The sequence below is a fragment of the Heptranchias perlo genome, chromosome 12 (genome assembly GCF_035084215.1).
Source record: "Heptranchias perlo isolate sHepPer1 chromosome 12, sHepPer1.hap1, whole genome shotgun sequence".
Classification (NCBI taxonomy): Eukaryota; Metazoa; Chordata; class Chondrichthyes; order Hexanchiformes; family Hexanchidae; genus Heptranchias; species Heptranchias perlo.
In genome coordinates, this window is record NC_090336.1 from 15,769,128 (window position 1) to 15,786,735 (window position 17,608).

A 17,608-nucleotide genomic window follows, 5' to 3' on the forward strand; every position below is an offset into this window, starting at 1 on the left:
TTCCCAGTCAGTGTTCCTACAAGTGCTGCTCATCATCAGGAACACCCAATTGGGTAATTAGCCCTTCTTTTACATCTTAAAGTAAATGTTTGGCCTTTGGAGTCCTTTGCACCTCTCTGTAATTTCCCTGCAAATTTGCTCCTCTATCTCCTTCCCACTAGTTGGTGGTCTATGGAATACACCCAGTAGTGTAATGGCACCTCTATTGTTTCTTAACTCTAACCAAATAGATTCTGTCCTTGACGCCTCTCGGACATCCTCTCTCTCCAGCACTGCAATATTCTCCTTAATCAATACTGCCACCGCCCCCCCACCCCGGTTTCTTCCCTTCCCTATCTTTCCTGAACACCTTGTATCCAGGGATATTTAGGACCCAATCCTGCCCTATTTTGAGCCAGCTCTCCGTTATCGCCCGACATCGTATTCCCATTTGGCTATTTGCGCATGCAGCTCACCAACCTTGTTTACCATGCTTCGTGCACATCTACTGCAAACCAGTTGTGGACTTTCTTGTACTCTCCCTTAGTCTGCTCCCACCTAATTCTGTACTATTTCTTGTCCAATTGCTATCTTTCTCTCCCGATCCATTGTGTCCCATGTTTCTCCTTTCCATTGCTACATCCTGGTGCCCACCCCCCTGCCAAAATAGTTTAAACCCCCCCCCCCACCCCCTCCACAGCACTAGCATATCTCCCCGCGAGGACATTGGTCCCAGCTCCGTTGAGGTGCAACCCGTCCGGTTTGTACAGGTCCCACCTCCCCCAGAACTGGTCCCAATGCCCCAGGAATCTAAAGCCCTCCCTCCTGCACCTTCTCTCCAGCCACACATTCATCTGCTCTATCCTCCTATTTCTATACTCACTCGCGCGTGGCACCAGGAATAATCCGGAGATTACTACCTTTGAGATCCTGCATGTTAATCTCTTACTAGCTCCTCAAAATCTGTCTGCAGGACCTCATCCCTCTTTCTACCTATGTCATTGGTACCGATATGGACCACGACCTCTGGCTGTTCACCCTCCCCCCCATCCCCCGCAGAATGTTCTGCAGCCGTTCAGTGATATCCTTGACCCTGACATCAGGGAGGCAACGTACCATCCTGGAATCACGTCTGTGGCTCCAGAAACACCTGTCTGCTCCCCTAACTATAGAATCCCTTATCACTATTGCTCTCCTGACCTTTCTCCTCCCCGCCTGTACAGCTGAGCCACCCATGGTGCTATGGTCTTGGCTCTGGCTGCACTCCCCAGAGGAACCCTCTCCCCCACCAGTATTGCAGAATATTGGTTAGATAGTGAGATGCCCTCAGGGGACTCCTGCACTACCTTCCTGGTCCTCCTTGACCGTCTGGCGGTCACCCAGTCCCTCTCTGCCTGCACTCTCTTCAGCTGTGGGGTGACCACCTCCTGAAATGTGCTATCCACGTAACTCTCAGCCTCGCGGATACACTGCAGTGACTCCAGCTGCTGCTCAAGCTCCGAAACCCGGAACTCGAGCTCCTCCAACTGACGACACTTCCTGCACCTGTGGTTGTCCAGGACACGGGAAGCATCCTGGAGTTCACACATGGCACAGGATGTGCAATTGACGGGTCTGAGGTCCCCTGCCATGCCTCTATTTATCAGATTACTAACTCAACTTCACAGAAATAAACTAAAGACTTAAAATACTCTTATTATTAATTAACTTACTGTTTGCTTACCCCGATTAACCTCTCAATTTTTAGTTTCCCAACTCTTAGTGTAAACCAATGCCCTAGTTTAGAGAGAAAAAAATAATACTCACCAACCAATCACTTACCTGATGTCCTGTGATATCACCCCTTGGTTTTCTGTTGTTGTTTTTGATCCGCTCTGGTCTCGGGCCTCGGGCCTCGGGCCTCCGCTCCTTATATCCCCGCTCAGGCCTCTCACCTCTGGTCTTGGGCCTCGAGTCCCCGCTCCTTATATCCCCGCTCTCGGGCCTCTCACCTCTGGCCTCGGGCCTCGGGCCTCTGCTCCTTATATCCCCGCTCAGGCCTCTCACCTCTGGTCTTGGGCCTCGAGTCCCCGCTCCTTATATCCCCGCTCTCGGGCCTCTCACCTCTGGTCTCGGGCCTCGGGCCTCTGCTCCTTATATCCCTGCTCAGGCCTCTCACCTCTGGTCTCGGGCCTCGGGCCTCTGCTCCTTATATCCCCGCTCTCGGGCCTCTCACCTCTGGTCTCGGGCCTCGGGCCTCTGCTCCTTATATCCCCGCTCTCGGGCCTCTCACCTCTGGTCTTGGGCCTCGAGTCCCCGCTCCTTATATCCCCGCTCAGGCCTCTCACCTCTGGTCTTGGGCCTCGAGTCCCCGCTCCTTATATCCCCGCTCTGGGGCCTCTCACCTCTGGTCTTGGGCCTCGAGTCCCCGCTCCTTATATCCCCGCTCTCGGGCCTCTCACCTCTGGTCTTGGGCCTCGAGTCCCCGCTCCTTATATCCCCGCTCTCGGGCCTCTCACCTCTGGTCTTGGGCCTCGAGTCCCCGCTCCTTATATCCCCGCTCTCGGGCCTCTCACCTCTGGTCTCGGGCCTCTGCTCCTTATATCCCCGCTCTCGGGCCTCTCACCTCTGGTCTCGGGCCTCTGCTCCTTATATCCCCGCTCTCGGGCCTCTCACCTCTGGTCTTGGGCCTCGAGTCCCCGCTCCTTATATCCCCGCTCTCGGGCCTCTCACCTCTGGTCTTGGGCCTCGAGTCCCCGCTCCTTATATCCCCGCTCGGGCCTCTCACCTCTGGTCTTGGGCCTCGAGTCCCCGCTCCTTATATCCCCGCTCGGGCCTCTCACCTCTGGTCTTGGGCCTCGAGTCCCCGCTCCTTATATCCCCGCTCTCGGGCCTCTCACCTCTGGTCCCACACCACTCCGCTCTGGTCTCTGGTCTCGGGCCTTGGTTTTCTGTTGTTTTTGATCTGCTCAGGTCCGCTCCGCTCTGGTCTCGGGCCTCGGGCCTCCGTTCCTTATATCCCCGCTCTCGGACCTCTCACCTCTGGTCCTGCTCTGCTCCGCTCTGGTCTCAGGCCTCAGGTCCCCACTCCTTATACCCCTGCCCTTGGGCCTCTCACCTCTGGTCCCACTCCGCTCCGCTCTGGTCTCGGGCCTCGAGTCCCCGCTCCTTATATCCCTGCTCTCGGGCCTCTCACCTCTGGTCTTGGGCTTCGGGTCCCCGCTCCTTATATCCCCGCTCTCGGGCCTCTCACCTCTGGTCTTGGGCTTCGGGTCCCCGCTCCTTATATCCCCGCTCTCGGGACTCTCACCTCTGGTCCCGCACCACTCCGCTCTGGTCTCGGGCCTCGGGTCCCCGCTCCTGAAATCCCCGTTCTTGGGCCTCTCACCTCTGGTCCTGCTCCGCTCCACTCTGGTCTCTGGTCTCGGGCCTTGGGCCTCCGCTCCTTATATCACCGCTCTCGGGCCTCTTGCCCCTGGCCCCGCTCAGGTCCGCTCCGCTCTGGTCTCGGGCCTCGGGCCTCCGTTCCTTATATCCCCGCTCTCGGACCTCTCACCTCTGGTCCTGCTCTGCTCCGCTCTGGTCTCGGGCCTCGGGCCTCGGGCCTCCGTTCCTTATATCACCGCTCTCGGGCCTCTCGCCCCTGGCCCCGCTCAGGTCTGCTGCCGTTCTGGTCAAGTGCACAATTTTTCAACTTTGATTCCCAGACAGTGGTTTCTTGTGATATATTGCTACAATTTAGCAGAGACATCAAGAACCATAAATTTTCCCTCCCTATCAATACCATTCCACCCACCTGGGACAGTGTGATGAAGGGCAATGTCTTAAAGGAGTTGGGGCCTTAACTGTGTTCTGCTGCCCCATTTGCAGATCGTTCAGTTTTTTGAGATCTGGTTCCATTCAGCTTTAATTGTATGCGAGTTGAGAGTTGAGCGTTCCTATCAGCTGCTGAACCATATAAAACAATTCCTCAATTTACAGCTGGCAGGTGTAGCCTGGAACTTGCAGGCAGATAGGGACTTTGGCTCAGAACAGCAACAATCTGAATTTGCATTGAAAAGCTCTATGAAGACTATTATTCGTGATCAGGGACTTTGGTCTTTTGACCGCATTTTCGATGAAAATGTTTTTGCTTTTCCTTGAACTCGGTAGCCTCATTTGCCAAACCACCTCAAAGCTTAACCAACCGTGAGGCTTCAGCATACGGTTTCAGCCATTAAATAAAAAATTTAGGGCTAATGTTGTTTGGGATGAGGGTTTCTTTGTATTGCTGAGGTGCTGATGGTTATGCTGGGATCAGAAGAGGATGTTTATGAGGCATTGGATACTTACCTTGGACATTGCAGTCAAGCCTGGAGCATGGCGAATGACCCTATGTTTAAGGAACTGGTCACTCAAGACTTGACAGTGGGAACATCCTCCCTGCTGCAGTGCCACAATTTCAGCAAAAACTGCAAACCCACTGAGGGGAGTAAAATTCAGCCCCTTTATATCTTCACTGGGGGAAGTAAGGGGAAGGCAAATATCTTTTATTTTCATGTAAACGACTGAGAAAAAGGAGGAAGGTTTCGTTAAAGAAGGAGGGAAGAATAAACAAATAAAGTACTTGGGCTGGATTTTCCTCCATGATCTTGCCTGAAATCGGACATGATAGCAATGGAACACAGGACAAAATCGGGCAGTGAAGCCTATCACCGCCTCTCTGCCCAGACCTTAATTTCCCTTTTCTCCCATCCTTGCCGAGACTGCTGCTGGCCAACCCTTCCCCGCCCACTGCCTGCAAATGCTGACAGAGAGGCGAGGCCCAGGACCCCATTTCCCTCCTATCTGTCCCTCTTAATCATCGTTCCCTGGAACCACCAGGTGAAGCCTGGAAATAGTTCCTGGGTTAGCAACAGGCAGGCCCTGAAGACCGTTGATGGAGGGCGAAGGGCTGGTAGCAGCCTCCTCTCCCTACATTTCGACCTGGTGCCTCACCCGCTGTAGACCTTGGTCTCGGCTGAGGCCTTTGGTAACAAAATCAATTTACGCAAGTCTTCAGGGCTTTTCTGCCACTTGTGGTGCTGGAGTGATCCCACTGGAGCACCATCAGGATAACCCTTCTTGACAGCAGTGGACTGCCTCTTGGTGGCAGGAAGCTCGCCACGCACAGCAAATGGCCCCCAACCCAGGAAAATGGGTCAGGGTTACAACAGGTTGCCAGCGGCAGACGGAAAGTTCCGCCCCATTGCTTCCCCACCATGAAGAGGAAAATCCAGCCCCCTTATATCTTAAGCAAAAACTGCAAATCCATTGTGAGAGTTAGTGCAATGAAAAATATCAAACGTGAATCACTTGAGAATAAGAGATTTTGAGGCAGGAAGAACAAAGTTACTTGTATGTGAAGCAACTTTTTCAAAGTGATAGGGAAAGATATTGTATCTGTAAGGCCTCTTTCTTTCAGTAAAGTAAGTGATATTTTTACCTTGTGTCAGTGATAAAAATATATCGCTTCAGCAAATTGCTACATTACAGCGATGAATGAACCACTGTCGTGTTTAAGCTGCTGTGGGGCTGTGGTCGACAGTGCTATCAAGCGGAACTTACTCACCAATAACCTGCTCACCGATGCTCAGTTTGGGTTCCGCCAGGACCACTCGGCTCCAGACCTCATTACAGCCTTGGTCCAAACATGGACAAAAGAGCTGAATTCCAGAGGTGTGGTGAGAGTGACTGCCCTTGACATCAAGGCAGCATTTGACCAAGTGTGGCACCAAGGAGCCCTAGTAAAATTGAAGTCAATGGGAATCAGGGGGAAAACTCTCCAGTGGCTGGAGTCATACCTAGCGCAAAGGAAGATGGTAGTGGTTTTTGGAGGCCAATCATCTCAGCCCCAGGACATTGCTGCAGGAGTTCCTCAGGGGAGTGTCCTAGGCCCAACCATCTTCAGCTGCTTCATCAATGAGGTCAGAAATGGGGATGTTCGCTGATGATTGCACAGTGTTCAGTTCCATTCGCAACCCCTCAAATAATGAAGCAGTCCGAGCCCACATGCAGCAAGACCTGGACAACATCCAGGCTTGGGCTCATAAGTGGCAAGTAACATTCGCGCCAGACAAGTGCCAGGCAATGACCATCTCCAACAAGAGAGAGTCTAACCACCCCCCCTTGACATTCAACGGCATTACCATCGCCGAATCCCCCACCATCAACATCCTGGGGGTCACCATTGACCAGAAACTTAACTGGACCAGCCATATAAATACTGTGGCTACAAGAGCAGGTCAGAGGCTGGGTATTCTACGGCGAGTGACTCACCTCCTGACTCCCCAAAGCCTTTCCACCATCTACAAGGCACAAGTCAGGAGTGTGATGGAATACTCTCCACTTGCCTGGATGAGTGCAGCTCCAACAACACTCAAGAAGCTTGACGCCATCCAGGACAAAGCAGCCCGCTTGATTGGCACCCCATCCAGCACCCTAAACATTCACTCCCTTCACCACCGGCGCACCATGGCTGCAGTGTGCACCATCCACAGGATGCACTGCAGCAACTCGCCAAGGCTTCTTCAACAGCACCTCCCAAATCCGCAACCTCTCCCACCTAGAAGGACAAGGGCAGCAGGTACATGGAAACAACACCACCTGCATGTTCCCCTCCAAGTCACACACCATCCCGACTTGGAAATATATCGCCGTTCCTTCATAGTCGCTGGGTCGAAATCCTGGAATTCCCTTCCTAACAGCACTGTGGGAGAACCGTCACCACACGGACTGCAGCGGTTCAAGAAGGCGGCTCACCACCACCTTCTCAAGGGCAATTAGGGATGGGCAATAAATGCCGGCCTCGCCAGAGACTCCCACATCCCATGAACGAATAAAAAAAGTAAGAACAGCACTCCCGAGTCCTGGGCTACCCAATGAGCAGCGCCACAGGGGGATTTTCAACTTTCTGCATCCTTTAAATCATGGTTTTAGAAAATGTTAAAATAATGGACCCTGCTGGAAAATTGTAATTTTAAGATTGTGTCCCCTCGTTCTTGATTCCCCCATCTGAGGAATTCGTTTTTCCGTATCTATCCTATCAAATCCTTTTAACATTTTAAACACCTCAATTAGATCACCCCTCAATCTTCTATACTCAAGGAATAGAAGCCAAGTTTATGCAACCTGTTCTCATAATTTAACCCTCTAAGTCCTGGTATCATTCTGAAACATGTCCCGGTCAGGTGTGTCGTAGGTTAAATGCAGAGTGAAGCCCCCTCTTCTCTGCTCAAGCGAGGTGCGTCGACCCCAACCGTGGCAGAGCAGCCAGCTCGAGTTTTTCTATTTTGTGCACCGGCCATCTTGTCTCCCAGCCTCTGCCGGAGTCAAGTTGCCAACTTATGTAGATCTGCCGATAGTTTTTTTCCACTGTGGGCCCACAAATGGGTTGCAACTATTCAAGCTCATTACGACCTGCAGATGGAGAAGACTTTTTTCATTTCATCAGTCTGGGCTGGATTCAAATCTAAGCTGCAGAGGTAGAAAGAGAGATTGCTAACAACCCATGGCCAGTTGACCTGTAGATAGTCAGCGTGGTTTTTACATTTTTATTATTTACCTCATTCTAATGGAAAGGCTAGTTTAAAAGGCATTATGCAGTGATTAAGCTACACCTGTTTATTGCATTTTAATTTCTCTCGCCATCAAATGTAATTAAGTCCAGAGTTAAAAAAAAATCATCTGTAGGGAATTTGAGCTGTTCCCAGTCAAACTGCTCTCGGTGCTATTCGCTCAAGTTCAATTGCAGTGATGCGCATAATAAGCAATTTTATCCTGAAGTTGGCACAGGCTCCAGCAGTGAGCTGAATGAGAGAGAGCGCAGTGGAAATCAGCCCTGTCCCACTGCCAGGAAGATGTCTTATAGGAACAGATTTATTGAGCGTAAGCTTCAGACTTCAATCAGCAACCTGCTTCAGCGTTGATAGTCTTCAAGGAGCTGCTGCTTCGAAAGTGGCCTTTTGTTTAAAAGTGTGATGCTGGTCGGCTTCCACTGCAGTATGGATTGGCTGGCAGCTCCAGACCAATACTATCAGAGCTCAACAGACCTTTCAGTGCAGCCATGTGTTGCAATTGTACACTTTGCAATCGATTTTGTTTCAAATGTCATGTTCTTAAAGGTTATGGTTATATTCACAAGGCATTCCCATTGGCTTTTAAATTTCAAGTTATTTTCCCAATGCAATCCTTAAGATTACCGGTTAAAAGGTTCAAAGCCGCTATCTGGCTGCAGCAGTAGGGACGTGTATTGTGTGCGAGGTAACTGGGCTATTATTGTTAAATCTGATTTGGAAACTATGAGATTATTTATTTTCTTCCACCCCTGGTGTTCTTGTCTCCTCCTTAAAAGTGGCAACTCCTGTTGGGGTACATCAACCAGGTGGCCATTCTTTCATGTGTGAGTCTGGACAGGCTGTTCCACTGTGAATGGCATCACAGCCGAGCACAATCTTGTTCTCATCCAATGTCCACACAAAAGCACTGAACACCGATCGGGGTAGGAATTGCGGCTGATTTTTTTCTCCCCTAGCACAGGGGAACTGGGGCCAGTTGCATTGCCTGCACTACTGCCTTGAGTGAGATGACCAAACCTTCCTGGCTGTATGGGTCATTTCCACACTGGGCAGCGCATTTGACCACTGTGCCATCGAGGTAACTTGTAATAAATACATTTAAAAAGAATGAACTGTGGACATGTGGGGCAGTGCTTTGAGTCTGTAACATGCCGTACCAGCAATTCAAAGACGTTGGGCACTAAATTGGGCCGTGTAGCGCCCGTTGTTTCGGCGCTACACGGCCTCTCCGACATCCAAGATGGCGTCTTGGATGCGCACGCACGTTTCCAGCGTGACGTGTGCCAGACGCCATCTTGGTATAGGAGTTAGTGCAGGAGCAGATAACAAATGCTGGAATCATGTAAAGCAGGGAGAAATTGGGCCAAGTGCAAGAAATTGGGACTAGCTTAGTGGTATAAACTGGGCGACATGGACATGTTGGGCCGAAGGGCCTGTTTCCATGTTGTAACTTCGATGATTCTATGAAAATGGCTCCAATCAGTGTACAACGCTGATTTAAAGTGATAGACACCATTTTGGGACATAACGTTCAACTCGACGCACAGTCTTTACCCCGACCATCTGAACGTGTCTTAGAGTGTCTGAAGAACCCCCACCAGTGCTATTTAAAGGGACCATGCAGGATATACAGGTTAGTGGCTGGATTATTGCTTCTGGCTGCGGAGACATTTGTAACTGTTTTTGGAGGTCTCCTTCATTGAATACAAGGACGCGGAAACATAGCCTAACATTTGGAGCCAGGACATGCAGGAGTGAAGTTAGAAAATGCTTCTACTCGCAAAGGGTGGGAGACGTTTGGAACGCTCTTCTACAGACGGCAGTTAATGCTAGCTCACTTGTGAATGTTAAATCTGAGATTGATAGATTTCTGTGAACCAAGGGTATTAAGGGATGTGGGGCTAATGCGGGTATATGGAGTTAGGTCACAGGTCCACCATAATCTCACTGAATGGCGGAACAGGCTCGACGGGCTAAATGCCACAACCACTTGTTGCCTCTTGATATGCGCCACCTTCTCCCGCAAGAAAGCGGGACAAGTGTCTTGGTGATGTGCCTGTCATGTTTGAATAGCTGCCAGTGTGTGTGGCCTGTGAGTTGTGGGTGTGTGGCTTGCAACAGTGGTAATGTGTAAGAGTGAGAGGAACCATCTGATTGGAAGAGTTGAATACTGATGGAAAGAGTTTGTTGGTATGTGGGTGATGGGGTGTGTAGTGTGGGGTGCAGTTGGGAGGAGACGCCACTTGACAGTTGACCTCACTCACCTTGACCACTCATGTCAAAGCATTGAACTTCTTCCTGCACTGCATCCATGTTCATGATGCTGTGCGCCTGACATTGACTTCGCCCCCAGCTGCCTCCCACTGTCTTTTCGATATATGTCTGGAGGGCTTCTTGCCCCCCCCCCCCACCTCCACTGAGGATATAGGATGTCCCTTTTTCCGCTCACCTCTTGCACCAAGGCCTCTAGTACATTAGCAGAGAACCTTGGTGCTTGTACATTTGCAGGCCTGGTACCAACTCAGATCGGAAGATTGGTGAGGTCTGGCATGCAGATTGGAGGATGTGGGATTTAGGAGTGCATAACCTTTATTCAATGTTTTAACATAACTCATCAGTGTGTAAACATAGAGATGGGACTTGCCTCTGTGCTTTATGTGTGCGATGTCTGATCTCTGTTCAGACTCCGTGCAGACAGTAGACTGTTATTTTCAGCAAATAAAAGGTACCAGCTACCTTTAAGAGATTTCTAAGACACATCCTCCCTTTAAGAGATTGAGCTCCCTCTGGTGGTGGAAAGTGCAAATTGCATTGATTCCGTGTGCAAGGCATGGAATGGAACGTTGATTGCAGGTAAGTCCTGGGCTGGGCTGAAACTTGCGTCCTGCCTGCGTAGGGGCCATTGGGTGTGGGGTAAGAGCACATCAGGCTACCTGTGCCCAAAAACGGCCCTTATCCAATTTTTCCCCCTTACTTCCAAATATGTCCTCATCAGTACATTTCCTTTTTTCACAGTGCGATTTCTGCAAGAAGGTACTACTTCGAGGTGCTTCACAAGCAGGATGATAAGGGATCAGATCACGTAGAAGTTGGGGTAAGTGGCAGTAACTTAGTGTCTTTCTCCGAATAGGATGCTCGTCGGCAGAGTTATCAGTGACTGGCCAGTAACAAATTGATTCATCGCATCTGCTTAGATTATCTCAGCACCCTCTCAATAAACGTTGGGCTGCCAACGTGGATATTTAAGATACTGTTGAAAATTCAAAAACATTGTCTCCCTTAATTTGGGTGACTGTAAAGTTCTAATGAGTGGGCCTCTGGACTCGATGACTCCAGCCATTACTAAAAGGGTAAAAAGTGAATACTGATTGGGTGGCAAGACCTGTCTGTCATTTATGCCAGTTTTTAACATGGGCCCAGCTTTGTGTGTGGTTTGAGTGTCACACGTCATACATTAACTAATTTACGTGTTTGAACTGCCAGTTGATGATTAACATGAAGATCTGTGAGCGAGGTGGCTCGGTGCATTGCTATGGTAACAAGCTATGCAACCAACTGGTAGGATACAGATTCTGCTAAGCGTATTCACGGTCCCAACCAATGTCGGTGAGCAAGCCGTAATGTGTCGTTATTGAGCTGGTTCAAGCATGGAATTGGCAGAAATCCATCTTCCCTCAAAGTTGGGAATGGTCGCTGGACACAAAGAAGGAAAGAAAATAAGAGCGTGAATGAGGGTTACGTTCCCAAATACAGCCATTTTGGACCTCAGTTCAAGATTCCATCAAGAGCATGACCAGCCTTATGATGGCTGTAGCCCAGCCACATGGATACAGGGGAGTGCCCTCGAGAGTCAAGGACCAACTGCAGCATTCAGTTTTCATTGCTCGTGAAGACTTCCTTTTGACAAAGTCCTACTTCCCACCACAAAAGTCATACACATGGAGGATCTATGGGACATTTGTCAGTTGGAGCAAGTGATGTCTCCTCCTGAGACTGGAGGAGCACAAGGTTATTTGGACCCTCCATTCTTGGAGGCCTGCTTAATGAGACCTGCCCTCATAAATATCACAGCACACTCGTAAAGATGGCCAACATGAGAGAGAAGATCAGAGAATGCCACTCTTCAATTGGCAAAACCCAATCCCAGCACCATCCCAAAAGATAATAGGTAATATCCCAGATGCCCTTGATTCTATTACCCCCCCCCCCCACATCAATAACAAACCACCTTGATCCTCAAAACATGAAGCATAGTGCAACTATGTCAAATAAGTAATGCAGATTCTTGCCAATTCTTGCTATCTTACCTATAACACATGAACAAAATGCACAGCAAGCATGACCAATAGGTAAACCAAGATAAAACTGTGAAAAACAAGTGAAAATAAAATGCAAAGAGAAGCATTCCTCTAATAAATTTAACAATTCAGTCACTTTTTGTTTGAAAATACTGTATTTAAACTCAATTGCGGATACCTTCGCAAGATGCTGTAAACATCCGATATCTGGGTGTCAGCCAATCATCCACTTTACCGTGTAGTGACAAAGAAGAGTAATCTGGTGTTTTAAGACTGGGGGAGGGGCAATCATTTTTCTTCAAGACGGCAAAAGCACTGGGGAAACAAGGTAGTGGCTCAACCAGCAGGAGAAGCTGTAATAGAGTACCAGTCATGAGAACTGCACCAATACTACACTGAGACGGAGGATAGCAGGCTGCTCGAAGGATTCTGCCTGCCTGTCCTGACTTCTCCAGTACAGTACAGGTGGTTGCCTATTGTTATCTAAGTTTTAATTGAATATTAAACCTTCAAAAAGATCATAAGTTGGTTGGCAGAAAAAGATGGGACGTTGTCTAAAATGCCATTAAGAATCTTTGCAAAGGATCTTAATAGTCTAAGCATGGTCTAAAAGCCAAGTGAAGCTGTACCCTGTGTCTCCAGTAGTGCGATGAGTGGCAATGAAATATGATTGTTGTGCTTTTGTTTGAATTTATGTGTAGGATTATGCAAAGGCTGTAGTGATAGGCTGCAGTGTGTTGTGAATCAACACATGGAAGGGTCTGCTTGGGATCCTACGTTAAGAGAATGTAAACACTCAGGTTGTGTAATTACACACACACACACCCCCCAACACATACACCCGTACATACATGCACATGGAATCTGGAAGAGGCCCGGCTACATTCCATTCTTGACGATACTTTTGCTTTGGTCAAGAATGGGCAACAGGTAATTGACTTAAGCTGAACTGGTACTGTGTCACTGAATTGCAGTGATACTGAGTTTTATTTAATTGTTTCTCAGACAGAAGTAGCATCCTCTGTATGCATAATTGGATAATCAAAACATTTTATTTTTTACATTATATTAATAAAGTGAGGTTTTTGCTTCTAAATTGCTTCCCCAGCTGACGATTGCTGTTCCAGAACTTTACCAAGAGTTAAATAGTTGGGGGACTAACTGAGAGCAAAACCTTGATGGTTCATTGAAGATTTTGCAATATGTGAATGTGCCAGGTGGACCCCTCCGGTTACATTTTATTATTCTCACGGGGCTCCTTCAATTCTCTCCTCTATGTTGTCTCAGTTTTCCTGGTCTCCCATGCCATCACATTGTTACAGAAGGCCTTTTACTAGATTATTTTTCTACCAGACCCTGCCCCACCCCTGCCCCTTGGGTTCAGATAGACTGAGACTTTTTTCCCTGGAGAGTAGGAGGTTAAGGGGTGATCTTATAGAAGTCTATAAAATAATGAGGGGCATAGATAAGGTAGATATTCAAAATCTTTTCCCAAAGGTAGGGGAGTCTATAACGAGGGGGCATAGATTTAAGGTGAGAGGGGAGAGATACAAAAGGGTCCAGAGGGGCAATTTTTTCACTCAAAGGGTGGTGAGTGTCTGGAACGAGCTGCCAGAGGCAGTAGTAGAGGCGGGTACAATTTTGTCTTTTAAAAAGCATTTGGACAGTTACATGGGTAAGATGGGTATAGAGGGATATGGGCCAAGTGCAGGCAATTGGGACTAGCTTAGTGGTATAAACTGGGCGACATGGACATGTTGGGCCGAAGGGCCTGTTTCCAAGTTGTAAACTTCTATGATTCTATGAAACACTTTCATCCCTTTTTCTTCTACCAGAGCTCATTTGCTATCGAAATCCTAAATGATCTTCAATGCTGCCAAAGAAAATGAAAACAATTAAATTGTGACAAGATTGTTCCGTATATTTTCTTAGATTCCTTTTACTTCCAGTTCATTGGACAATTGGCCAGAGCCCGTGAAACAAGAGCCAGTACTCTATTGTCCGCAGTATAGGGCAGCCTTGGCACAGTAACTTAACCCAAGTAACAAAAGGCATCAAGGGGTATGGGGAGAGAGTGGGAATATGGTATTGAGATAGAGGATCAGCCATGATCATATTGAAAGGCAGAGCAGGCTCGGAGGACGGAATGGCCTACTTCTCCTATTTTCTATGTTTCTATGTAACCACCATACATGCGAGCCTTGACGGTGAGTTTTGGCAGACTATTAGACTACCGGTGGCGAGGGACGGTGTGAGGACCATCATAGCTGATCCCAAGTGAAATTATGGCTCGGAGTTTCCTGAAAGCTCATGCCGAAATAACGGCGTAATTATGGCATAATGCCAAGTTTCGGCATCAAACTATGAGGAAATTCGAACGTAAATGACTTGTGTTCATTCTTACGCCAGACCTGAATGTCCTCGATCTTTTAGGCCGATTCCGTGAAACCTTAGCCGAAACCCTCTGCCGCTCGTTAATATAACTCAGCCCAACCCCCCCTCCCCACCCATGGAATAGCAGCTCATGCAAATTTTCTGAATTTACGCCCGTTCTGAACGGGATGTAAATTTACACCAAAATTTCAGGTGCAATAGGAACCAGTCATATCTCTGGTGTCTTATAGCATTTTGTTTTGAAGTAATTTTAAAAAAAAATATTTCTCCTCACTGAGACCTACAATGTGTTTTCTCTATCTTTGAATGTATCTTTATGGCATCAGAATGATTTGCGTTAAAGTTTGAGAAAACTTCCAGAATTGCATTTTCTTGCAATTTCTGTGCCTAATGTGCATAAATGATAGTTTGATGGCTTCAGACTTTTATTTTCACACAGAAAGAAGGACTCGAAGAAGGAATATAGCGTAAGTTCAGAGCTTTCCTCTGGGCCATGAGGGATATGGGCCAAGTGCAGGCAATTGGGACTAGCTTAGTTGTATAAACTGGGCGACATGGACATGTTGGGCTGAAGGGCCTGTTTCCATGTTGTAAACTTCTATGATTCTATTCTATAACTGATTTCCACTTGTCCTACACCGGTTTTTAAGTTCCGGCGTAAGCTAATGAGCTTCTCAGGAAATTTCGGCATAACTCGCTGATGGGAAGATTGGTGGAAATTTTGGCGTAACTTACTAGTTACGCCATTTCTGGAAATTCCGGGCCATGCATGTGTCTCAGAATAGACTGGGGAGTGAATCTGGGACCGTCCCGGTCTTTCTGGCTCATTTACTAACTGGAAAACATCCCTGGACCAGAGCGGCAGCCCAGCAGTTGCATTTAATTGTGTGTAAAATTGTGACCATCCAGTTTTCCCAGTTCCACTGTAGATGGTAGGCCCAGATTTTCGTGCAGCGGCAAGATCAGCGACGAACAGTGTAAATTCTGCAATCTAACGCTCGCTGATCTCGCCGTTGACAACGTGCTCCTTATTTTGCTGATTTTCTAATTAGAATACGCCTCAGCGACCATAACGGCAAATCAGAAGCAGCGAAGCCAGTGGCCAAGGTAAAAACCCAATGCCATGTTCGTGATGCTGCTCAGTCTCTTATCCGTCACGATAAGTTCATCTAAATACCTTGAAAATATATGTTCCATAACACTGAGAGAAAAAGTAAAATATTCATCCCCGCCTTGCAGACAATTTTTTTTCTTTAAATTGTCAAAAATAATGCCAGTAATGCCGCCACCTTAAACTCAATTTCAGTCTGGTCAGAACTGTCTGTTTTCAACACAAAATGTCCGATGGGCAAAAATATATGATGTATTAAAAATGATAGCTGGATGAGCAAAATTAGGAATGAGATTCTCCATGTAACCGAAGATTGCAAGCAATTCATCAGAAATCTATCCTTTCGTATACTTTAACTGGCAGCTATCTCAGCACTCAATTTAAAGCATCAGCATGTGAACCAATCCATTGTGTTTTACAACTTGAGAAATTATTTTATCGGAGATTTATTCCTCCCTTTCATCTTTTGCCCTGTATTCTTCCCATTCTTCCTTTAACAGTGGTTGCTCTCTTTCCACTTTTAAGTGGATTAAAGTTGGTCCCTTGACCCTCATCAAACTCCGAATGCGCTCTTGAAAGCCAAATGTTGCTTCTTCTTGCTCCGTTAGAATTAACAGGTCAAAGTGCTCTTCGATTTTGTGTGGGGATATATTTCTCATTCACTTTTGCTATGTCAACTGTTGCAGTGCAGTTGCAGACTAGGTGACTCTGCCGAATGGGTTTCTGAAGTCTCTCTCCTCACTGCTTTGCTATCTTGTATATAACAAAAACATTTTCATCGAGTGACGGTGGTCAATGCCACAGGGAAATTACTTGTGTGTGTATAACATATGGGCATCTGCTAGTTTTTGGGGCCTGTACTGCTGAGAAACCCCCTATGCTCCAACCAACTCTGGTTCCCAAATTGCTATTTATTTCTAAATAATAATATAAGTCTTAAGTATTATATAGAAATAAAGACAGAATATTTGATTATAAAATGGTGATTGAATTACTTCTGAGCTGCTTGATACAATTATCCTCTTCCCTCTAACCACACTTCAAGTGAGGACTACACTTGGTTTTGCATCACCGTGTACAATGCCACAGGAGATTGATATGTGTGTGTGTGTATATACCTACATATAACACACATACACACTTACTCACCTTAGTCAATCTCCCTTGGCACCGTAACAATTGATAGCCTCACATCAGTTCAGAGCTGCCATGGCATGTGGCAGGTTGTAGACTGGCGATGTGCAGAGCTGAATCATATTGGTTGTAAGGATATCCTGGAGTTTTGTTTGATCACCATTCCGGGTCCTGCTGGGACATTTCATGTGTGATTAGACACGACTGTCAAAAAAATTAAATAAGTTTAGGAAAGTCTATCACAGTCCAAATTGGACACGGTCTGTTGGAAGGAGAGTGCTCAATGTATCGCCTATCCTTGTCCTGTTCTGTACTTTCAAATGTTATACTGTTGCTATTGTGTCTGGTTGGAGTGCTTTTGAGCTTGACATTTGGACTAGGTCACAATGCAGATAAAATCCATCTCCATGCCTGACTGAAGCACAGATGTACAATACAGACCTGGAAACTAAATCATGATAGTGGTCCATAACAGGCTTGGTATGAAAAGGGGAGTACTTTGGGATGCACCACTTATATGTAGTATTTATATACGTGAACCAGAAATCCTGTATGCAAAGCTTAATGAATGCAGCTACTAGTAAAATCTTCCTCCATGGACTTTTGAATTGTCTTGAGATGCATTAAGTACAGTCTGTGATGTTTATTCTGTTGGGACTAGCTGAGGACAAGTGTATTTTCAAATTCTGAATGTCACATCTTTGGTCTTGCAGTTCAGCCTGGGGTGAAGCTTGTGCTATTAACGTTTACATAATTAATGTTCATTAAAGTTACTGGGACAGCTTTGGATTATGCATGATTGAATGTAGCTCCCACTTGATCGACATCTAAGTCCATTGCATCATCTGTAACAGCGTGTAACCGGCAATGGATCAGCCTTATTTCATTTCACACTTTCCCCTGTATTTATTTTCCTTAAGAATCTAATCTGACTGTTCACGAGAGATATACTGGCAAAGGAGCTCAGTCATTTTTGGCACAAGGTTCTCATTAGTGCTGTATCTTTTGGTGGGGAATGAACAACCAGCTAAAAGCTATATTACTAATAATCTCAGAACTGTTGAGAAGTTGGTAAATTTTGAAAACTTTAGTGACTTTCAGAAGGTGATCTTTTTGGA

At 47.1% G+C, this 17,608-nt stretch overlaps 1 protein-coding gene across 2 annotated transcripts in view; it reads left to right on the forward strand.

Moving 5' to 3' along the window:
* Positions 1-17,608, forward strand: part of b4galnt4a (beta-1,4-N-acetyl-galactosaminyl transferase 4a) — a 659,811-nt gene that overhangs the window by 451,253 nt on the left and 190,950 nt on the right. For both annotated transcript variants that reach the window (XM_067993694.1, XM_067993695.1), the window contains exon 8: positions 10,569-10,647. In XM_067993694.1, coding sequence (XP_067849795.1) covers positions 10,569-10,647 — 79 coding nt within the window. The remainder of the gene's footprint in view (positions 1-10,568; positions 10,648-17,608) is intronic.